A 24,493-nucleotide genomic window follows, 5' to 3' on the forward strand; every position below is an offset into this window, starting at 1 on the left:
TCAGATGCTCAAAGTGATAATCTCTATCTGTGTGGCTGTATCTAAACCATTCCTCTCAGTGATGCCTGCTCATATCACCTACTCGTATCATGACAAAGATGTCCTGCAGCAAAACATCAGCAGGCAAACAGATGTGGCAAAACAGCAAATCACGCAACAACAGTAGCAGGGGATCCGATTCGTATGCTCTGCAGTTTCAGCAAAACTGTGGGCTAGATAATGCCCTGGGTGGAACCTTTGTAACAGAACAGTACGTCATTGTGTGCAGAAGACACTTTGTTATTTTTACACAACGGTCCTTCACTCAATAACCATTAGGGGATGTGTTCAGTCTGAGACCGCTGTTGACAGAACACCCTGTCAGCCTTTCTTTTGTGTTACCCCCAGCTGTGTCCTGGTTCTGGAAGCCACACAACTAACACAGACAACACGTGCAGCTAGCTGACCACGTAAACCACATGGACAATGGAACACAGCTGTGGGCACAGGTGCTCAGGCGCGTAAAAGGCAAGAAGGAAATGAGGTCCTACCGAGCCACAAACCCTCACCGGAACTCTGCTTGGCTGTCTTACTGTTTAGAAGTGTACGCACCTGTGGGCTTCTTACACCTGAGGAATGCATCCATCATGAGACGAGCATCTCCCTGTGTTCACCCTGCTCTGAACTTGCAGCACATGCAACGGATGTGATGTGGAGGTAAATTGTCTGGAGAACCTGGAGATCACCTCCAAGAGCTCAATGCATTGTGAAATTAAGGTGACTCCATGAAACTCTAACTCTAAACAGAAAAGCCAGTACCTGTGCAAGGTTTGAGTCAAATTTAATGAGACACTGGTCTTGCTTGATTATGGTCATTGCACAAGCTTCCAAAGCATACAAGAGCCCAGACATTGATGCTCCGTCCAGCATCTGCAGATCAGAGACCAGACCGTTCTCCTCCAACCAATCAAACAGGGCAGCTTGCAGAAGAAAAGCGGCTAAGAAGTGCAGTTCATGTTCTTCGTGATGGGTAATTGACCGCGTGAGAACAGACTGAGCTTGGTCAATAATCAAAACTGCAGCAGTCAAGATTGGATTCGAACATCAAAAAATTCTGAAGGAGTTCACAGTGGGATATTGGTACACAGAGAAAGCTGAGAAGACTCTGAGCAGGGTGCAAATCCGTAAGGCTCCAGTCATTGTTTACACGTCTGTATTGTTTACATTCAAACTGTCTACATGTTTACTTGCACATTGTCTACTGTTTGTTTGTATATTGTCTTGATGCACTGTTTGCACTTTGTTTTGTTTTTTTACACTTGTTTTACAATCGAGAGACTTTCTGTAAGTAAGAATTCCATTGTACCAGTACTGGTTACATATGGCAATAAAGTTCAAGTTCAAGTTCAAGTTAATTTCTAAGATGTTGTAGATTGATTTTTGGCCACTGAAAGGCTAAAAGCATCAGGCTGGTGTATGGCATCATACTTTCTAAGAAAAGCATGAGCCAAAATATGAAAATCCAACCAATAGATTTATCTCCAGCAGCTATATTATAAATTATACATTTTAGCCAGCAGCTCACCTTGTGGTCTGTGTGGGTCCAAATGCCCCAGGGTAGTGAAGAGGACATCACAGTGCAAAAAGGCACCGTCCTTCGGATGAGACGTAAAACCGAGGTTCTGACTCTCTGTGTTCATTACAAATCCCAGGGCGTTTCTCCAAAAGAGCAGGGGTGATACCCCAGCATCCTGACCAAACTTCCCATTGGCCCTTACCAATCATGGCCTCCTAATAATCACTCTGTTCTCCTCCCCACTGATAGCTGCCGTGTGGCTCCATAGCACTGCCAACGGTAACACCACGGTGAGATCAGACCATTCTTTTTCCATCCAAGAACTCGAGGGCACCCTCCTGATGTGGAATAGCGATTATGTTTCTCATGTCTCAGCTCAAAGCTATGAACCCCATGACTGCACACAGAGTGAGAAAGTGCAGGTGGACTCCTCTGACCCACCCACCTACATTCCTCTCATCTGAGCTACAGGGGTCACAGAGAGTCAAGACTACTAATCCCACATCGCACTTGGTGGTGCCAATAACATGCTTCTGCTTGGAGAATCCTGGTCACAGCTAGCGTATGACTTCACCCAGGACTGAAATCCTGGTTGCAGACCACAACCTGTGTGCTGGTCAGGGCTCCTTCTGAGTATTATTCACACTGTATCTGGCTATGTGACAATGAGAATTCCCACTTAAGATTGAAGAACATACTGTGCAAATGTGTATTCCCTTTAAACAAGCATAAAATAGCAATGTAACTGTTTTTTTATTTCTCATTCCTGTGCCTTGTCCTTCCCTGTTATACTGTCAAGAGGGCACCCACTAAGGAGGGAAAGAGAGGGAAAGTGCTTGCTAATGTAGCCTCTGTGAGTGTTTGTAGCCTTGCAGACAGAGGTTACCTGGGTGTGTATGTGCTGGACAGGCTACAAGTGGTGACGGATACGCTCTCACAGTCACTTCTGGAGACGGAGCTGAGAGATGAATCCTGAGAACTGAAGATGACAGGGAGAAAAAAAACAAAAACAAAGAAAAATCTAAAACAGATGGGAAACAGAAAAGAATCCACAATCTTCAAAACGTGGGCAAACAGCTAGCAGAGAAACAACAAATGAACATGCAAAAACACAAACAGGTTAATATAATCAACATTACAGACAACCCCCATTCACATACAGAGATGCACAAATGAATCGAATGAATACAGCATTGATGGGTGGGAGTCATAGTGCTCTTTAATGTGAGTCATATGAGAAATCTCTGAATCCCACATACATCCTAGCTTACCAACATCTCTGTAATTCAGATAATTTCACAACACGTTGTATATACCGCTTTGATTCCTGAGCCAAAATAGAAAACTGGGTTTAAAAATGAAAACCTATGTTGCCGCAAACTACTAAAAAATGGACGACTGAGGGACTGCTAGCAGTGTCCAAAGGGACAGTGCAGTACCTGCAGATGACCTCCACTAGATCTGCTTTTTCCTGAACCCTGCCCCTCGCTGGAGAAGATCCCCCTGTGGGCACCAGTGCACTGAGGCCCAGAGAAAGAGGCCTTTCGCGAGGCTCAGGAGAGAGACTGCTGTGCCACAGTAGGCTAGACAGTCTTCCAGCAGCGACTGTTTTTGTTGTGAGGAACCAGAGCACTCCAGGAATGGCGGTATTCTACTGGAAATTGAAAAATATATTTTCCTTTAGTGGTTCATCTACACTAATTGAGTAGTCAGAGGAGCATAAACCATTTTACATGCATCTCTTTCGGTGCTGTCTTATAATTAGAGCTCTAAACACAGTTCTTTTTTCTGTCCTTATGCTGCAGGCTTCGTGTTCTCATAGGAGCACAAACAATACTTACAAACAGACTATAAGGAAAGGACACAACGTGCTCTCGGAGCCTAGATCCTTTGTTAGGTTTCAGATTTTTTTCTTTTGTTAGGGGCAAGAAGAGAGATATTTTCCTCTAAATTCCATTTGTCTTGCCACATAATTGGGTTTGGCACTCCTCACCTCAGTCAGGCAAGCAGAACATAACCAATGTGAAGGGCCTGAAAATTAGCTCATTCTTTGGAACATCATATCCGTGCAACACTGCACTGGCGGACACCGTGAAAGGAATCTCAGGGAAGGCTGCAGCTCAGTGGGCTTATTAACAATTTTTGAACTTCCTAAACTACATTCATTATGCAAGAAAAGGAGATGGGAAAGACAGTTTAAACTGTCAAAACCACCCCTGGAGCCAAAACGGCTTCAGACTCCAACACTTGTCTAGAGACGCGAGTGACTACACCCAACTGCCTGTTTTATTGGTTCTTTTTTTACATTCTTACATTTTTGTCTTGGGAGGGTCTATAATTCATCAATTGAACATTTTCAAACACATGAGCTTTTTTTTATCGTTTGATGCTAAGGCTGTGACAGATGAAGGGCTTTGTGTTTTGAAAATAGGGATACACTGTCTTCCATCCAACAGGGCTGTAATTAAAGTATACAGCCTCTCGAAAAATCTGACTCTTCCTGTCATTATATCATCTGTGATTTCAAACGAAATGAGAAATACTCGTGAATGACTCATGAAGGCTACGCAGAGCTTCCAAAGTAAATGTCGAACCATTCCTGGCTTTGGGCACTTTATTGAGCGCTCTGATGGCACAGAGCAGTAATGCGCAAGGCATGTCAGTTCAGAAGGACCTGTGATGCACTTTAGACTTTACTGCAGGTCCTAATGCAGCTGCAGTCTGGTATGTACTCACAGTTCCAAGACTTAACTGTGCATAAAGGTCTGTGTTGTGAGAAAGGGAAATGAAGATCAGGAAATGGCTGTTTGTGAGCCATGTAGGATAGGCTCCACAGTTTGACTGTACTGTACTGAGTTCTTCCCTGCCTCTGAACATGTCTGTGCTGATGCATCTTAGCTGGTGAACTGTACTGAATACCAGCCAGTACTTCATTGGCTTTTGGTGGGAATATGGGACTAAAGCCTCTTCAGTAAATGTAAGGAAATGGTCTACCTGAGACTGCCACTTCCTCTTTTAAATAATTATAGTGGAGAACTACAAGAAGCTGAAGGAGCAGTTGTACTCAAAGATTTGAGCAAGCGAGAACATTTTTCTTAGGGGTTTTCACATCTTAAGTTCAATTATAAATGCACTGTGAAGATATTTCTCTTTGTAATTGGTTAGGCTTGTCAGTTAGTGTTGTCTGCAGAGATTCCCAAGGGAAGCCTGTTATGTGAGCACCAATAGGCTGAAAGCAGCACACTCCGGTTTTGGCACGGACAGCTTAAAGATGACAGAAAATGAATCACAAGGTCTCTAGAACACTCTGAACAGGCAAATCCAGCAAACAGAAACTTCAAGTGCTGTCAAAGTGTTACAGTTTTACAGAACCCTACATTTAATTAGGCAGTAGAAAGTTTATCTTGTTTAATTTGTCTAGAGAGAATGACAAGACAGTTTTCAATTACAAATTTTTTTGAAGACACATTTCTGGGAGGTACATTCTACCCATTTCTGATTGTACTGTGCCGGTGAGAAGAGCAGATTTCTCTTCCAAATTGATGGTTTTGCATTGATTTTGTCAAGAGACTGGACTTAATTACATACTGCACTGAGAACTGAAGCCCTTCTATTCTGGCTCTGTGCCAGACAGAGCACATTTGTGAAAACAGGCTAGCAAATATTTACATACATTTTAGAAATAATTACTTAAAAAAACATTATATATTATTACTGAGGTTAACCAAGAATACGTCTTTCTGTTTTTGATTGGTGTGCCCTCCCTACTTTTGGAAAGAATGCACTGGGAATTTACACAGGATTTCCCTGTCAAATTCTTTTTTATTAGACTGGTACACCTGTCAGTTGAAAGTCATGTAGTAACAAGGTAAAAATTAGTCAATGTATGCACGTGACGGAGGCAGCTCTCCCAGATCCTCTTGGGATTCTATCCCAGTTACTTGCGGGCTCCGAGCACACACAGCATGACTCCTTAGACAGCAGATAACTCCCCCACGTCAACAGAACAGCTCCTCTTCCATGGAAGAGCTCCAGCTGTCTAGGTTTCAGACTGGGTTGGACTGAGCCCTGTTACACCAATGCTTGTGTGGTTTTCATGCTCACACTCATGACTCGTCCTTTGGATTCCACCTTTGCAGAATGTGCAGTCAATGCAGCTAGCCTTAACGTAGCCCACACAGCCAGGCATGCAGAGCAAGACATCCTGTCTCTCCATCCATTAGCAGAAAGCCTGCTACTCCTGGAAACCCAGAGCTTACACTGGTAGTACAGGGCGTAAGCCAGGACAGCTCTGTAGAGCGCACACATACAGTACACTCAGGGACAATTGAGAGACACCAATTAACTGAGTGAGCATGGCATTCGAATTTCAGTGGAAAACAGAGAACCTGGAAAAGACCCATGTGAATAGGAGGAGAACATGCAAACTCCACACAGATGACACCCCAATACTAATTGAGTATAGAAACCAAGAGCTGTGAGGCCACAGAACTAACCCCCATGCCACCTAGCCTCCTTCTGCTTTGCCCAAAAGGCACTGGTGTGCTGCAATGTTTCTCTTTATAAGACTGCAGCAGTTCCACTTCTCCCACTGACACAGGCTCTGTCCAAGAGTACTGTATGGGTACTCAACGGTACGTCCACAGGTGAGCAGCCTGATCTTTGCAGAAATTCTGCACAGGCATCATTGGCTCTTGAGCTGGAAGCTAAAGATATCTGAATGTTTCCAGAACCAGGAACCACATGAAATTGCAATCTTCAGCGCTGACAGGCCAGTGTTTGACAATTCCTATCTGTCCCACTCCAGCTTGCCCCCCTTTTCTAATCAATATGGCTCCTTGCCTCTTCCATCTTTTCAACTAGGTCCCTAGTTTGCATGCAACTGAGTTCCCATGCCTTGGGCTACATTACAGTTGATGCATTCATTTTACCTCTAGAAGGTATAAGACTGATAAATGGCAGAACAGTCAGATTTAGTTTAATGTTTACATTGTTCCCCCTGTCTCCTGCAATCTTCCCAGGAGCTTTGCTGTTGTTGCAGCAGAGCAACTGGACCACATTTCCCAGAAACCTCTGGGAGACCGAGCTGCAGCTCCCAGTCACCTGATCAGTTGCAGGAACACAGCTGGTCAGGTGGCTGTTTAAAAAGCAGGAAGCGGAAGGCTTTCTGGGTCAGTCAGCTGGGGTGATATCTGCAGCCTAGAAGACAGGAGGCAGAACTTCTGTGTGCCTTTTCATCAGAGGAATAAGGGTGGACCATGGACGTAAGAAACTGTGAGTTTATGAAAGAGATTTTGAGGATTTGAAAGTTTTGAAGATCCTCAGGATTGTACCTTGCTCAAGAGTACAGCAACAGTGTCTCACCTGGAGGGTAAACCCACCGCCATTCAATTCCAGAACAAATCCAGAACCCTGACCACAGCAGCCCCGTCCCTCTGTCTGGAAATCTTGGCTATCTCTTCCTGTATCTGCATTCAGTCATGCACGCCCACTCGCCTTGCATAACCCACAAGGCCTTACCTAGATCTGGACCTGCTGTCCAGGTTTCCATCGTCCTCCAGCTCTCTCTCGCCCCCTGCTGGCTGTGTCCTCCCGTCATGGCCCGCACCGGCCTGCCTCGGTCTCTCCGCTCGTCTCTGGTGGCTGCAGGCCCCTGCGTCGCCCAGCGGGGTTCTGTCGGGGGCGGCCTGCGTCCCCGAGGCCTGGTCCAGGCACCTCACGCAGCGCAGGCTCCTCTGCTCCAGGCGACTGTCAGCCGCTGCGGCGTCCAGCGGGCCGGAGGAGTCCGCTATACCAGTGGCGGCGGCGGCGGCGGCGGCGTCCTTGCTTGGTGCCAGGCTGCCGGAGGTGTGGATGACGGGGCTGGGCGGGGTGCACTTCCCCTTGTCCCCCGAGGCCTCCAGCCCGTCCTCCCGGCTGTCCTCGCAGCTCCCACAGCACACGCAGGAGTTGAGCAAGCAGTGGGTGGCGACCAGGCCGCTCAGCTTCTGGGGCCCCGGGGAGGCAGGCTCGGGCTCCTGAGGCAGCAGCAGGAGCTTATCGGCAGCAGCCTCCACAGTCACGTCGGACAGGCTGGGCGATTTGGGGTTGAAGATAACGGTGGCGGACAGCTTCATGCCGCCCGTGCGATGGGCGATCATTTCCGCCGTCTCCGCATCCTCGGAGCCGGCCTCCCAGCCGTTCAGGTAGGCGGGAGGCTCAGGCGCCTCAGGGCCGGGGCAGGGGGCGCCGGCGAGCCCAGGTTTGTCGGGGCTCTGGCAGCTCTGGCTCTGGCGGAGTGCAGCCTCTACCACGGAGGAGCCGCCTCCGGGCCAGCCGTTCTGCACGGGGCTCCGCTGGAGGGCGGGCCCGGGGGGTACCGGCTCTGACGGGCAGGCGGCTCCCCCCCAGGCAAGAGACGGGGAGTCCTCAATCCCGGCCAGCGCCTCCCCCGCCCCGTCCAGATCCTCCATGAAGAAGACCCGGTCCTCCTCTCCCTGGTCCACCCCTGCCCGCCCCGCTGGGCCCCGGCGCGGCGACGCCTCTGTGCTGGAACTGCCACTGCAGGCCGCGCGGCGCGCGGGAGACTGGCACAGGCTGGGTGGGGAGAGCAGGCTGGACATCTCGTCGCCCACGCGGTGCACCATCATGTTGAGCTGCTCGAGTTCCTGCTCGTCGTACTGCATGGAGCAGGCCAGCTCTGGGTCGGCGTCTTCCACCTGCTCGGACTGCTGCTGCTCCTTCCCTGGGGTGCTGGGGCCGGAGGGAGGCACCTCCGGCTGCAACGGCACCTTGGGCACAGCAGGAGGGGCGAGAGGTGTGGGGACAGGGTTTACCACAGCTGGCGGGGGCACCGCCACCTCTGGAAGGGTTGGCACTGCTGGGAATTCCCCATCCTGGGAGATGCAGAGACTGCGTTCCAGTGTGAAGAGCTCATCTTCAGTCAGCGTCTGCAGCAGGTCTCTGTGGACAAGCAGGGGCACAGGGTTAACAGAGCCTCAGGTGTGATAGGCTACAGGGGTGCTAATTTTCAAATTTAAAAAGCCTTTTGTTTTTCTGAAAAGCTGAGTCAAACAACAGTGCATTACTCCAGAACGCATCTTTCAGATGAAGCCATATACGGTACAGAGTAACTGATTGTAGAATTACGTCGTCAAAAAGCCTTTTCAGATTGAAGGGTATTAATAAGAGCACGTAGAGAAACTCTGTTTATTTCATATGATTCAGTAACATTCAGAAACATCAGGACAGAGATGGCTAATAAGGTGCTATATGAAAGCTTCAAAATGGAACAAAAGAAGTGGCTTCTTTAGTGAGATGGCAGTACAAGTAGCTGTTTAGAGGTAACAGTTCTATGTACCATAGAAAAAGGTAGGACATGAAAAAAGGACTGTACCCCCTCTCCTTATTATTCCCAGGAGTGAAATGAATTTGCAGAAATACTTACTGCAGTACTGGAGTGATGCAGTAGTACAGGTACCTCTGTGGTGACATTCGTGCTTAAGCTGTTACACCGTGACACTGACCTGCAGAGCGCTGTGTCTGTTTGACAGGATGAGGAATCTGCTCGCTAGGTGCCAGTGAAGGCAAGCAGACAGGCGAGAACTGGGGATGTACTGGGCTGACTAGCAGAACAGAACAGGGAAGCTGCACAGCCAAGCGGATCTGGTTGGTTCCTAAGGACGCCGCCTGCAGATGTGTAGCACCGCGGAGACAGACAGGGATCTGGCTGGCTGTCAGGTTCTGTCTGGGGAACCGGGATCAGGGAGCCAGACTGATCGAGGCGGAGTAGTGGGTGTATAACCGGCAGGCTGGTTACTGCGAGGAGCCCTTCCATATACGAGTAGGAAGCTCAATGACAGAGCGTCTGGCTGTGGACTGGGCAGGACTTCAGTAACCGGCGCTGATGAGGTATTTACCCGTTAAGGGGGGGCAGGTGGCACGGACAGCAACCCGGTCGCGTTCTCACGGCACCGGGCGGTGTTTGACTCAGTGTGCTAATGTGGCCAGTCACCATGGAGACCAGGGGCTGTGAGCTCCGGCTCACCCAGGTGTAACACAAGTGAATTAGGTGTACCTCAGAAATACTGGAATAGCTTATTGCCATCTGTAGGTGTTTTCATATGTGACTGTGTTATGTCCATCTTTCAGGATTGTGAGAAATTAAAAGGTTAAGATGACAGATTCACCTGCTATGTTGCAATTAAGTGCATGGGATATTTCATCTGAAATGATGGAAATACTGCAGTTAAAAGCCTGTTTTACAGAAGCCCCCTGTGTTTCACTCACGATTAGTCAGTTGTATTGCTGTACAACTCTAAATCAAAGGGGATCTGTTGTGAACTCTGAACCTTACTGCTGTAGTGTCCTTCCCCATGCCCAGATGCACTCTGCCCTAGAGCAGGTTATTCTGGGGACAGCTCCTGCCCTGTCAGTGGGTGAGGCGGCACAGTGGAAAACACCCTAGTCCCTCATTCCCTTTCAGACTGCACCTTTGACAAAGAATATAATCTAAAAAAAAAAAGGTCTAACACCGGAATAAGAGAAAAAAAGTGAGGACCCAAACCAACTGGAAAAGCCGCCGACGCACGAGACTAGTGCAGCAGGCCTCTGCCACCTGTCACAACGAGGGAAGGCTAATTGGATGTGACGTGAGGCAGCGAGTGGTATCACCAGCAATTAAACTAAACAGACTGAGGCGCTGATCTCTTCACAGGAGTCAGGACTCTCAAACAGACTAGAATCTACATAGCCTTAATCTAAGAAAGCTCGGGCTGCTAATGATAAGATAGCGATCTGTAATTGAAACATAAAGAGCCTTTTAACAGGGAGAGTGGTCGTGCAACAGCTGGGCACTTGTGCTTTCTGTTTCTTGCAGTATGCTTGTTAAAGAAAGACAAATAAATAGCCTCATCTGAAAAATAGCCCATCACCAAACAAACCAAATTATAGGACTACTGAATCTTCCAGTATACATTTTTTCTGTTAGAATATTTACACAGAACCTTTCAATAGAATATAAAATAACGAAACAGAAGTAGGTACTACCAGGTATATTTTGGAGAAACTCAGATGTCTTTAGTTTGCCTGTGTACCAGAACTGATATTTGTAATGCCTGGACATCTTTGTAAGCACCATTATAACATACAGAATTTACAAGAGATCATGTCCTCATGAATGAATACTCAATGTATTACTGTATAACTACAGTACACAAACACAATAATGACTGAAAATACCCGAGTCCACAAAAATAAAAAAATATTTTAATAAAAATTAAATTGTAAGTTTTCTCACTTATGTTTCCCGCTTTGAACCACAACACCCCCATCCAAGAGTTTTCTGTCCGACATGGGACAAAAACATAGGGAAAAGTAATAGCGCCTCTTGGCAAAATGAAAGCTGAACCAGGCAAACCGTGGTTTTGAGGAGTAATGCAGGGTCATGACATTCGCCCCTGCGTGCTCATGCAGATGTGACAGCTAGAGCCCTGACTGGACTGAGCCACGCGCTCCTACAGGCTTACGACTGACAAGCAACAGGGACAGACAAGCCCACCTGATCTTCCTCAGTAAAGTGCGGAAAGGTCTGAAGAGCTCTGACATGTCCTCTGCCTTCCGGTCCAGATTAAGGGGCCCTTCTGAGTAAACTACCAGTCCGCTGAGAGAGAGAGAGAGAGGAGAAAAGTTCTGAGTGTCCTGCAACGTTTGCATGTAAAAACCCACCCTCAGATGCAAACACGGAGAGGTCAGCACATGCCCAAACACACTTATTTTCTGTAAGCAAGTATTTCAATACTACATTAGGGAACATTTCATTTGTAAATAAAAAAATGATTTATAATGCAGAATTTGCATTGCCCACTTTGCATTACTTAATTCCAATACTCTACACCCACATATGCACACTGATATCTATATTCAGACATGCCCACTCTCACAGACAACAGCACTGGCTCCGGTGTAACTAAATTATAGAATTCCTACAGACAAGTAAAGCTTGCCATAGTTTCTTCAGAAAAGCAAGCATTCAGACATGTTCTAATGCAAGACTCTGCAATTCTGCTGCAGCTCTGGTTTGTCCTTAGAGTAGCAGAGAATCTTTCAAGATTTTTACAATTTAATTTATTAAAGAATTATATTAGATTTTATACCCTGCTGTTAGAAACACTAGTTCTTGTTTAACCTGACTCAAAAACGCACACTAGCACAAAGGAGAGTGAGTTTTACCAAATATACACTTTCCCTTGTGTGTTTACTTTCTGATCCCCAGTGAAATACGGTTAAAATTGATACTTCTCCACCTCTCGATATTTTCTCTAAAGTCAGTACATACTTCAGTACTCACCATACGATGGCTAGTCTTGGAATTGTAAACATCAGTGCAGGTTCATAGTCGTCAATCATGTCTTGAGTGAGGTAACCAAGCTTCAGGGCCCTAGGAAATCATCCAGACAAACACAGGGTTATTAAAGGACCTGCCGACACCAGCTTTAAGAAGAACATAAGGTTCCAAACAAGAGGAGTGCATTCGGTCCATCAAGCACATTTGGTAGTTAGTAGTTAATTGATCCAAGAATCTCATCCAGCAGTTTGTTGAAAGAAGCCAGGGTATTGACTTCAACATGGCTGGACAGCTTGTTCCAGACTCCCACAACCCTTTGGTGCACAGAAACAGCTGCCCCTTTCCCAAATATTGACAGCACAGGCAGAAGAAGCACAGCTGCCAGCTCTGTGACCACCGCAGTGCCATCTGTGATTCACCCTTTAATCCCACGGTTGGTCTCTCCAGTCTCTTCTCCCCTTACCTCTCCACCGTCTCGCAGAACAGCACGATCACTTCCTGCTGTACGTAGTACTCCTTTGGCGACTTTACAGGTACCATGGCCGACACATAACTAAAGAGAGAGAGAAGTCCGGAGATCAGCGCTGATGGTAAACAGGACCGAAACACACCAATATGTGGGTTCACCTCCCCTCTGGGTCATAGGTTCTGCTGTCATGGTAATTCATGGAACAAGTCACAGTTAAAAAACTTGGTCCTGAATTAGCCTTTGTTCAACTGTTCACTGCAATCCGGGTGTTATTTTCACTTGGTTTCGCCCTTCAGGTGCATAGGGGTGGTGTGGTGCAGTGGGTAAGTCACTGGGCTCAGAACTAGCAGGGTGAGGGTTTCAGACACTGCTGTTGTACCTTGAGAGAGGCACGTTTCCCTGTTTGCTCCAGTCCACCCAGCTGTATGAAAGGGGACCAGCTCTGCTGGGGTTGTGGCTCTGCGATCGAGTGAAGTACTATTCAGGAAGTAGTCATGTGCTTCCTGTTAGCTTTCATGTGATGGAAAAAAGGAAGAGCTCCCGACGTATAGACCACTGTGGCTAAAACACAGAACAACCTACCTTTACAAACTCACAACTCATGACTCCTCAGTCGGGAATGTAGAGTTAATGTAGCCAGCACAGAAGTACAGTAACTATGGTCAAAACACTGCTGTGCAAAGGACTCCAAAGAGAGCTGGTTATGGTCATTGTCTGCATTTATCTCCTAGTCTGCCCTTGACCTGGTGTGTCACATGTTTCATAAAGCCAGGAAAGAGATTTATCGCTAACATTTCAGGTGGCCTTTCCCATCTGTTACGCAAACATTTAGAACGGGCACCTCTCTTTCACATGAAACCAGCAGATGATGGGCAACACAGGAAAGCCATCACCTTGCACTCACTGAAAGCCAGAACCTTAGCAAATGTTCCTAGATTGCAGTGAGTGCAATCATCATCCGAGCCCCAAAGCGCAATAAACTCAATTTATTACTAATTATCACTACAATATAGCTGCCATTTCATCCGAAGTAACGAGCATTTAAATTCAGTTTATTTTTACATAGAGCTCCTCATAACAAGTTGTCTGAGAGTGCTTTCATAGTGATTTAAACAGACAATGACATTTACTTTTGCACCCACTTATACAGCTGGGTATTTTACAGGAACAATATGGGCAAAATATCTTGATCAAGGGGACAACAGCAGTGTCTCTCCTGGGATTTGAACCCACAACCTTCCAGTTACAAATCCGGGACCCTGACCACAGTGCTGCAGTTCAGAAGTTATTGACATTGCTCAGCTCTATGTCTGATTCACTTGAGCCAAAGCACAACACGTACAAGGGAACTTTCAACAGCTGGATCTCCTGTACCACTTTAACTGTCACAGTCCCCTCCTGAGCAGCAGCCCTAAGCTGGGCAGTATCTCTTTTCACTAAATGGGAAATCTTGGCTGGCTATGTACCGTATGGAGACCTTGTTAAAAACAGTTTCCTTTTTATGCAAGAAATAAGAATAAATAGGCTACAATGTACTACATCTCTACTTTGGGGAATTAAAGTAGGCTACGTCTGAAAAAATAGGAGACCTGACCTGTTTAACAAGAGAGAAAGTCAAAAGGGTTATGAATAATTGGCACCACTGAGTAATTAGTCCTGAGCCTGTGACTTGAGTGCCATCCCTTTTCACTACAGGTCAGAAATACAGTTTAATGCATGCGGCTAGTAAACTAGAGCGCTCACTGGACAGGGGATCGGATAGGAAGGTTAATGCTCTTTTCCATAGGAACGGACCGCATTTGCCTTCCTTCTCTGTTTATGGAAGTGATTTATTAAAGAGCTACACCAGGAGGAAAAGGGCGTCTGTGAAACACTCTCTCACGGTGTATTTTGGAGACAAGACTCATGAAGGGTGATCACAAAAAAATAAATTCAGTATCTTCCAATAACTAGTAATATTTAGGAAAAAGCTATATCAGTTTTGTTTTTCAAAAATTACACACCAAAATAGCTTTTTTTCACCGAAGCCCTAGTACAAGGAAAGACTATTGAGAAATCTTTAAAGGTCACTTTGACAAGTGGTTTCTAGGGAGAATTATCACCTTAGGAATCACTGAATGCACTGCACTTTATGTTGTCTGAATAGAAGTGCCAATAAGTCATATGGCGTTACAAGTCAGACATATAAATGTCAAGCCGATATTTTTCTTCCACGTTAAGAACTGTCTATTGCAATCAGTAAATTATTAAATACACTGGGCATCAGAAGAAGCATCACTCGATGCATGTTTGCTTCCAGAAAAATAAAACAAGGTTCAGTTTTAAAAACAAGAAAAAATATGCAGCTATTGAAAATTTAGAATACTGTTCAAATATTTTTCACATGAATCGAATTAATCATTCATTCCTGACTGATGATGATGACATTGACTATTGCACAAATACTAAATGTCCTTGCCAGAAGGTGGACTGGGCACAAGTGATTTAAACTTATTGAATGTCGCTTGGAAAGAGAAAGAAAGAAAACATAAAAAGCACCAATACACCCTTATCAAGAGACCAACACATCTGTGTCATTGTGCTGGAGGGTAACCTACAGTACATCAGTGCGCTGTGATTTACTGTATGGAGACGTCACAGACGGGGATTATTAAACCTGTCAAGGTATTACAGCCAAACACAGTCCGTCAATGACATGCCACGGTATGGGAGACCAGGGGTCGTACCAATTTTACTTGTGGGGATTGATGGCAGCCAGGCTGCACGATACTACACGGATCAAGCCCCAGGATCTCCCCAGCTGGCCTTCATGCATGCCCATCCTGATGTGACAACATTCCAGCAGGACAACACACATCCTCATGCTGCTCCTGCAACAGCGGCTTGTTTGAGGGATGAGAATTTGATAGCTATGACAGAGATGAACTACATGCCAGACTTAAGCTCCATTCAACATCTGTATGATGAGTGGGGATGATATGTGACATCTGGAGCTCAGAGACCAGTGAACAGGCACATTCTTGTCCAGGCTGTGCAAGAGGAATAGGATAGTGTCGAACAAGACAGAATCTGTCAGCTGAAGCAGAGCAGTGCACCCTGTACAACTTCCCACGGTGACTGCTGAAAGCCTGTGACATTCAAAGTCACGACCCTGCTGATCAAGCTCGCAAGTGACACACAATAATCAGCACAATGAATTTAAACATGTCATTGTCAGTCTGTCTGCTGCCAAAAAATTGGACATTTCCCCAACAATAACTTTGCAAAGTTGCTGCAGTTGTGATAAGCTTCTGTGGATGCTTAGTATACAATAATTCCATGCCCCAAACTTCAAAGCAGTGCTGATGACAGTAAAATATATATCTGTCTGGCTCAGCAGGGGCCAAGTGATTAAACCTTTCTGTTTCACACAGGAAGTGCTCGGAGCCTGAGTGACACATGTTGGAGTCAGTGCCAGCAGACCCAGACCTGGAGCTGACTAACAGCTCCGAGGTGCTTGCTATATCGGCCTCTCTCACCTGCTATGATTTCATTTACGTAATGAAGAAATAAAAAGATTTCAATTGAGGATCAGAGGCTAAATAAGGAGCCTGCTGGTCTCTGTGCTCGCTCTCAGTGCTGCTCTCTCTGCCCTTTCCCTCCCCCTGCCTCTGACCTGAGCTCAAACTCGGCGAACAGGCTGTCGAAGTGCCGCAGGGCCTCCTTCATCTTGTCGGTGTAGGTGTTGAGGTCTCGCAGGGCCTGGTCGCGGGTGATGGTGCGCACCTCCTCCAGGCTGCGCGTCAGGTCCTTGGCCAGGGGCCTCATGGCCATGCTCTCGATCTCCCGGTTCATGATGATGGAGCCGGCCGCCAGGCACTGGCCAGACCGGACAGAGAGAGAGGGAGTTAGGAAGCACAGACACGCGAGCCGATCAGCAACACAGGCCGGAAGCAATCAGGGCGGCAGTGGATATGCACCGGATCGACAAAATAACAGGTTTTCTGAAAAATAAAAAGGCAGCTGCAACTGAATCTGCTAACTTCAGCCTCTGTATCACAGAGGGGCTGATGAACAGCCAAGGATGTCTTGTGGTAAACCTGGACACACCAATGTGCAGTGCCTAACAACTCCCAGTGTACTGAACGGACCCCCAGATAGACGTCCGTCACTTCTGATCTGTTGCAGCCCAGCTGCCATTTGGTTCAGCTTCTTTCATCTACTAGATGCTACAGGCAAATATAAGCACGTCAAGCTCCAGCCACGGAAAGGTTTCCACACTGCTGCATCTGCTGCTCTGTCTGGAATGCGCGCGCGTGCCGGCGGTGTTTGACTACGGCTGCAGTGTGGAGCTGAGTCGCTGTCTGGGACACAGGGCTAATTCCTACTATGTGGCAAATAGAGTATCTGTGCTTTTATATTCTGTCTGGGCAGAAGGGGACACTTTAATACAGCAGGGTTACGGGAGTGAATGCTTATTGCTATCTGCCTTTAAGACTCGAGAATATAAAAGAAGACAAATCTTAACATGTCTTTGAGTGGGGTCAGGTCACTCGGGGGTTACTGACTGCCACACATCCAGTTCTTCCTCAGCAAACCTATTTTCCTTTGAATTATTTGCCTTGAACTTTCCAAGTTTTAAAACAGAAGCACAGCACGATGTGTGGCAGTTACACTGGAGTTCAGACACGACTGGAAACAGACCCCCAACCACAGCTCCCAGCAAGATAAGTAAGCGGGTCTCATACATCTTGTGCCCGTGAGCCTTGTTCTGAGGGATTCCCTACCTCGAATGGAAGACTTGCTTCTTTACCTCCTGGAAGAATTAATTCGCCTGACAGAGGAAAACTGTTCACTGTTAGATATCTTAATAAACACACCTGACCTTAACAAACCATCGCTTAATTGCCGAAACCTTAGGGTCCCCAAATCAGAGATAATCAGATTTGTATGGCTGATTTCTGATTCCCAAGTGTGGGTGTCTGCTCTGAGCTTGCGAGGATGGTGAAGTGTGTCTCGGCCTCTCTCTGACAGGAGACAACGATTATAACAGGTTTTAAACGGATACGGTTCAGGACTGGACTGCTCACGATAGACACATGATGCCCAGTTTGTTCAGTCTCATGCCAGCATCAGTGTGGATTTGCTATACATAGAAAGAAAGCTCAGAAATGGATCTCCCCACAGCCTTTTTAAAAACTGAAATTCCAACAGGAATTAAAATCGATATGAAATGTCATAAAAATAGTAGATGGCCTAACGCTTATTATTATTATTATTATTATTATTATTATTATTATTATTATTATTATTATTATTATTATTATTACTATACAAGGTTCTGTACAGTGGGTCTCCATGGCACCTCTTTACTGGCCATTATGAGAAGAGCTGCCTGTGTCACAGGGGGCTGAGGAGACAGTCAAATACTGCTGGTGGCCTAATAGCAGTACAGGTTTCTCCCCATTTGTCAACAATGTTAATACGAGGAAAATATATTCATAAGTGCTAATTTTAAATCCTAATTAAGGAGCAAATGTTAAACTTGGGGTAATAAAGTAATTAGTGGAGTACCACAGTCATCTCTGTTAGAACCACTGCAGTTCTTAATTTATATCAATGCATAGACTCTGAAGAATTTTGTGAATACATTTGGACACCTTGTTACTAAAAAAAGATATTGCTGCTGTGGAATCAGTCTGGCAGTGAGCAACTAGACACATTCCAGTTCGTAAAAGACAGACTGACAAACTGAAAGAACAACCTTTTTATGCTGGAACAGAGAAGACTTTTCCTCTGAGGAGACTTGATGCAAATTATTATTATTAATTCGACAGTTTTTAATAATAATTTATACAGTATAGTGCTTTTTAGGACACTCCACTAAAAGAGCTTTACAGGTCATGGTTTCTCCCCTCCACCACCACCAGTGTGCAGCCCCACCTGGATGATGCGACGGCAGCCATAGTGCGCCAGAACGCTCACCACACATCAGCTATCAGTGGGGAGGAGAGCAGAGTAATGTAGCCAATTCATAGCCGGGGGTTATTAGGAGGCCATGATGGGTAAAGGCCAGCTGGAAATTTGGCCAGGATACCGGGGTAACACCCCTACTCTCTTCGAGAAACCTGGGATTTTTAATGGCCACAGAGAGTCAGGACCTCGGTTTCCGTCTCACCCAAAGGAAGGCACCTTTTTTACACTTTAGTGTTCCCATCACTGTACTGGGGCATTTGTAGCCACTCAGACCGCAGACTAAGCGCCCCCTATTGGCCTCACTAACACCTCTTCCAGCAGAAACCTTAGCTTTTCCCGGTACTTTCTTGTGGTTTTATTCATGTGGCTCCAATTAAATGTTTGAGGTTATGGTTTATCTAGTCGCTGGCAAATGCATACTGTAGGTGTCCCGTTCTCCCAGTTAGCTCACGGGACCCAGACGGTCATGGATTACCACACTGAAGAAGAACAGCCTTACCTCGGCCCCAAACCACAGCTGCCCCCCCAGGTTCTCGTGTCTGATCTCCTCAGGGAACTTCACACAGAAGTCTCGGTTCGCCCGGTCGGCAGGGATACATTCATCCATGATTTGGTTTATGATGTTTAGCACACTGTCCTGGATGTGAGAGAAAAAAGGGACAAAATAAATCACACTGGAAAATAACCGTCACCATTAACGACAGTAATTAAACACTGCTTGTGTAATACCGAGTTTCCTGTGTCTCAGGAAGATATGGTCAATTTTTACAGAAGAACAGCTGTTAGCGAGCGTGTTAAGTTTTTCGGTGCCGGTCTGGTTTGGGAACGTCTCTCAGGAGGAGAAACCGCTGGACAGCTGGTCCACACTGCTTCTAAGATAACTGGCTGTGACTACTCCCACCCAGGTCTTCCCCTGCCTGAGCTCCCTCCCCCAGGAAGAAGGCTCCGAGGGATCGAATCTCGAACACAGTGGTTCTGGAAGAGCGCCTATCCTGAGGCTATTCGGTCTCTCAACTCAACACTATTATGAAGGTGTGTTTTGGTAAATCTGTAACCGAGCATTGTATTGAATTTTGCATATGTATGTTATTGATGCTTTTTTTTTTTGCATCTTTGTTATGCAACAGAACACAAAGATTTCTAATGACCCAAAGGGTTGGTTTGGCAATAAAGCGGACTATTTTGTTATTTATCACCACCAATTTCAATAACTGCTTATCCAATACAGGGTGACGGTGGCCCAGAGCCTGTTCCAGGACGCAATGGATCCAGACTGGACGGGGCGCCAGTCCGTTGCAGGGCACACACAGATACAAACACACACTCACACTACAGGAGTAAAGCAGAGCACCCAGAGGAAAAACACAAGAACACAGAAAGAACATGTAGCAAGCAGCCCAGGTCTCCAGAAAGACAAGGCAGCAATGCTAACCCCAGTGCCATCATGCCACTCCCTTTTCTGTTATTACCTTGGTTAAGTTCATTTGCTTCAGTGACAGGTGACTGTTTCAGATTTTATTTAGTTTATCCTTCTATTGTGACTGAACTAGTTCTGAAAGTAAAAACCTACAGCAACATGAGAACTATACATACACGATATATATTTTGGAGAACTATACAGATGTGGTACAGCTCTTAGCTGATCCAGATCTTCTTTGTGTCACAGGTTTGTATAACACCTGTGAGTACAATGCCATCTTGGTTTCCTCTGGTGTTCATCTGGACTCTATCCTTAGCATAAATGCTCTTCTTCAACCATATTCTGAGTTGCTGTAGTGTCAAACTGCTTTGTCCACATAAATGTTTGCATTAATGCGACAGAATATTTGCAGGTCAGCAGAGTTAAAACTGAGTACATGTTTTATGGTTCTCTGCTTATACAAAACTGGTCATTTGAAAAAAACATTGGTGGTTGCAAGATCAACCCTCCTCTAGTGGCTTCTCATCTCCTCTGCCTTTGAGGTCGTTATCAGAGAGTGTCTTTGTTTAATATTGCTCATACTGTGTCGGACCGGTCTTATCCAGCCTTTCAGCCTCAGGGACCTGACCTCTGACCTTCTCTGGCCAATACTGTGACACCCAGTGACACCCTGTGACCCTGCTTCTGCTGTCTGGGTCTCCCAGAACTCCTTTCCCTGGCAGGTCAGTCCTTTGTAGTTTCAGTTTAACCCTTTGCCTCCTGCACAGCCTTAGTTTTTCCAGAATCAGCTCTGGAAGAGGTGCTGGACACTCAGGAGGAGCTGGACCCTCTCGCTCACACAGGGGTCACACACTGCCGGGGGGCACAAAGGGTCTGAATTTCAAACATTCAAAATCCACCGTTTTCTTCCCAGAAAGTGTGTGTTAAACAACAACAACGCTCATTATGACATTAATTCAGTATAAACAAGTACTTTAGTACTGTGGAATTTTTACTTTTATGTACTTTGGCATTTTTAAAAACTGAAAGGCAATCGTTTTCTTACTCGTACTCTAAAATGACCTGTAAGGGCATATAAACTATTTGAAACAATGTGAACAGCGTGACGCAGCAGCTAAGTCCTGGACGCTGTTACTGCCAAGGCCCCCAGGTCAGGCAGCTCGTTGCGTCTGCCCCCTTGTTCTTCTGCTGATGTGGACGTCGGGCCACCGGCGCCCCCCCCCCGCATCATTCCAACAGGCGCGGCTCCTCACAAACAGGCAGAAAGAAGCCCCATGAGCAGGGCTTGTCTGCCACAATGCCTCACAAAAGGGTTCTATAGCTCTCCACGTTATAATCTTATAAAAGCGAAACGTGGAGTTTAGAAGCACTCCCATGCCTGTAGGACAATCTGCTTATCCACTGCCTCCCTTTGTTAACGCACGCCCAAATCACTTGTCACTTGGAGCCCGTCCAGGATTTTTTTCCCTTTCTTCTTTGCTATTTTTATATGGCACAGGCATGAATCCTCTGCGGTCTGTCAGTTATGTAAACGCCAGACGGGCTCTGAGTGGCTCAATCTGCCTGGAATGAACTCTCCCAGTCACCTGACCTCCACTTCATGGGCAGCAGGTCTGGAGTAAGTGGCGCCTTCGCTAAAGAGAGGGTATAAATAGAGTTGCTCTATAGCTGATCCCATCTTAATAGGCGTGGAAAAGCCCTGTGCCAGTCTGCTGTGAAGAGACCACTGTGGTGCTCCCCTGCGGGGCATCTCGAGAGACCAAACAAGCCAGCTTTGGTCATGCACGACAAGAAAAGAGCAGGACAAAACCACCTTAGAACACCCCCCATCTTGATTTGGTGAGGTGGGGATGGGGTTCATCTCACTTGTTAATTGTAATCAAAAATCAACCTATTTGAGACTTTGTGTGCCATACTCACAAAAAACTGGGAAAAGTCCTTCATTTTTCTTGCCATGTTCAGTGATACTGCAGGGGGTTTCAACTATGTGTGAACAAGCACTTTGTTGTAATGTTATTGAGCTTTAAAAAGTGGCTGATGATATCTTTAAAGAAAGCTGTGATGTCTAAATTCTAAGCTTTTCAATGTCAGGGCCAACAGCTGTGACACCCACACAAGTACTAATCTAATGTAATTGACTGGCTCTTGCCTTTCACGATATGAAACAGCTCAAATAACTAGAAAGTCAAAGCCAATCAAAGGCATGCTATTTTTCAAGTTCAATCTGAAAACCAAAATGTTTTTTCTTCTTGCGTGTGTGTGCCTGCACATTTAGATTAATCTTGGACCCATTTTTTTCTTTGAACTTTTTAATGCGAGAATCAGCACTGTACTCTGTGAAACTGTCAAGATAAAAAAAAGACCACTCTGCTGTGTCTCAACACTGGGTTCTCACGCAATTGTTCACCGAGACCAGTTGTGAAGGATTCCTTTGGAGCCTGTTTAATTGAGTGAAAGGCTGGGCAGGATTACAGCATGTGAAGGGTCCAGGCACAGTGACAATGAGAGGTGGTGTAAATACAGTAAACGCCATTGTTAAAGCCCCTGCACTGAAGCTCATCACCCGGGTACATCAGTCACATGCAGGGCCAGTGTTACAGCAGGTTAGGACCAGGAGACTAGGCCACAGTTAGACAGAAGGGGCACAGCTGTTCAACTTAAGAATACCTGGGGGCTGTTACTGTGCAGCATCTGCCCCAGGGAGCACTGTGAGCCCTGAGATCTAAAGATCACGGACACAAAGACCGACTGTGCTGCTCCAGGATGTGCTGGACAGGCAAGGCTGGACTTGGAGAGAGGGCTGCCCTCTCTGTGCCATCTGCGGGCAGCAGTCAGCTGACACTAGCACAATCCCAGACCACCACGGCACTTCTTGTCACCTGTGCTGAGCCCAGGCTTTGCCGCATTCTCCATTACATTAAAGGTGCAGCCTTTGCAAATTCTGACAAAACAGTCAATCATTTCCACCATCACCAAAAGCAATCTGCAAGTTCCTCTCTGGGCGAATTCCCCAGAAGCCTGGTCATCCTCAGTACATCCAACCACAAAATCAGAGAATCTCCTAGCCTATGTCTTCATGCTATGTGAAGGTGTTCTATGTTAGAGAATGCTCCATAGTAATTGCTGCTTAGAATCACAGTGCCAGCAATTGTGCCAGCTACTCACTTGTTCATTTTCACAAGTTTAGGATTTATTCAGGAGGGATTTAAGTGTTAATTCATGCTTTTTCAATTACAGCGTGGAGCAACGTGCCAGATGGGACCTAAGTTTCTGGGAGTTAAACAGCACTTTCCGTCAGGATAAGCAGCGCAGATCACATGACTCCAGCCCATTAAAATCCCTTCCTCAGCATTTAGGTAGCCAGGTAAAATTCACAGGTCAAAGTTCCCGAGAATTAAGGGGTCTGGCAGGAAATCTGTAACTGTCACCTGACAGAGCAACACCAATGAGACACAGAGCAACAAGTCACGACACCACACAGCCCCGTGTCCACATGGCCCAGGCTCACATACAAAGGGACAGAAAAACCCATTAACTGACATGGTCTGCAAAGACGAAAACACGTCAGATACTGAACCTTTGATTTCCCACAAAACGTATAGGACCTGCCAGAACTGACACCGTTATGATTGTGTGCCCATTGGAAAAGACATCTCTGTAAATGAGATTTTCTCTTTTCAGAGATGTTGCTTATTTAAAGTAATAAATCTAGACTCCTAGGAAGACCAGCTGCACGAGTGTCACCATTTCACTCAACGACAATGAACATTCTGGTCTGATATAACACGGGAAAGCTGAGGGAAATGAGACAAGAGCAGGGCAAAATCCAGTCAAGCTCACACTGAAGGGGAGGGAGGGGCGGGTCACAAACAAGACGAGCCCATTCAGCCCATCCGGCCTGTTTGGTTGCCGATAGATAACTGATCTCATCTTGCATCCATTTTCTTAAAGGAAGCCTGGGTAGCAGCATCCACAATACGGCCCGTCACACACTCCCACACAGACATTTGTGTAAGCAAGTGACTCCTGTTCTCGGAGGAGACCTGAAGTCCCTCTGACCAGGGTGGTTAAAGCTTTTCCAATGCTGGACCTATCACTGCACATAACCCAGGATTTGGATATACTCCCTAAAAGGAGGGTAGTCAAACTCTGGATCTGGTTTCTATTCTTCGCCAGTCACCAGAACAGCTAAATTATACGATCAAGCCATTAAGGATCAATTCAACAATTTCACTTATTGGAAGGTTCGAGGTCCTGTTCAGGCGTGGAACCCAGGGCCCAAGGCCGACTAACCCGACCCTGTCTTGTTTGCTGCGAATGTTCTGGCTCTTGATATGCAGCAATACAAGAAATCTGTCCTCACTCTTCAGTTCTCTTATCTGCATTTCTCTCTTGCTCTTTTGAAAACAAAGGTGAGTTAGCAGATGAAAAGGTCTCTTAAACACAAGGTGTGGTGTGGGTGATTACTGAAGAAATTAAAAATGAACAACTGCGAAGAGGACTTTAAGCATTCTTCTAATCACTAGACCATTACTGCAAATAATCAATCTGTGGTTCAATACAGTTCAATACAGCTGCAGTATAGCCTGGCTGATGGTCTTTATATAGAAGGGTTCACCAAATATAACAATATAATCTGCCAGGCATGAGCTAACTTAGAGGTCAAATTCAGATTGATTTTTCTCAGCAGTACTATATTGCAGTACTCCAGGCTAATAAATGTGATGCAAACACTAGATTAATGCGAAGGTAACATATTTAAATTATTAA

At 46.1% G+C, this 24,493-nt stretch overlaps 1 protein-coding gene across 3 annotated transcripts in view; it reads right to left on the reverse strand.

Moving 5' to 3' along the window:
- Window positions 1-24,493, reverse strand: part of zfyve28 (zinc finger, FYVE domain containing 28) — a 162,495-nt gene that overhangs the window by 20,820 nt on the left and 117,182 nt on the right. For 2 of the 3 annotated variants that reach the window (XM_088638097.1, XM_088638089.1), the window contains exons 3-9: window positions 18,803-18,940; window positions 16,004-16,206; window positions 12,343-12,432; window positions 11,883-11,972; window positions 11,094-11,195; window positions 7,076-8,497; window positions 2,442-2,534 (exon numbers count right to left, since the gene is read on the reverse strand). In XM_088638097.1, the coding sequence (XP_088494223.1) occupies window positions 2,442-2,534; window positions 7,076-8,497; window positions 11,094-11,195; window positions 11,883-11,972; window positions 12,343-12,432; window positions 16,004-16,206; window positions 18,803-18,940 (2,138 nt within the window). The remainder of the gene's footprint in view (window positions 1-2,441; window positions 2,535-7,075; window positions 8,498-11,093; window positions 11,196-11,882; window positions 11,973-12,342; window positions 12,433-16,003; window positions 16,207-18,802; window positions 18,941-24,493) is intronic. The other variant, XM_088638106.1, reaches the window with a different exon arrangement.

This window comes from Lepisosteus platostomus, chromosome 1 (assembly GCF_059453375.1).
Source record: "Lepisosteus platostomus isolate fLepPlt1 chromosome 1, fLepPlt1.hap1, whole genome shotgun sequence".
In the NCBI taxonomy this organism is placed as follows: Eukaryota; Metazoa; Chordata; class Actinopteri; order Semionotiformes; family Lepisosteidae; genus Lepisosteus; species Lepisosteus platostomus.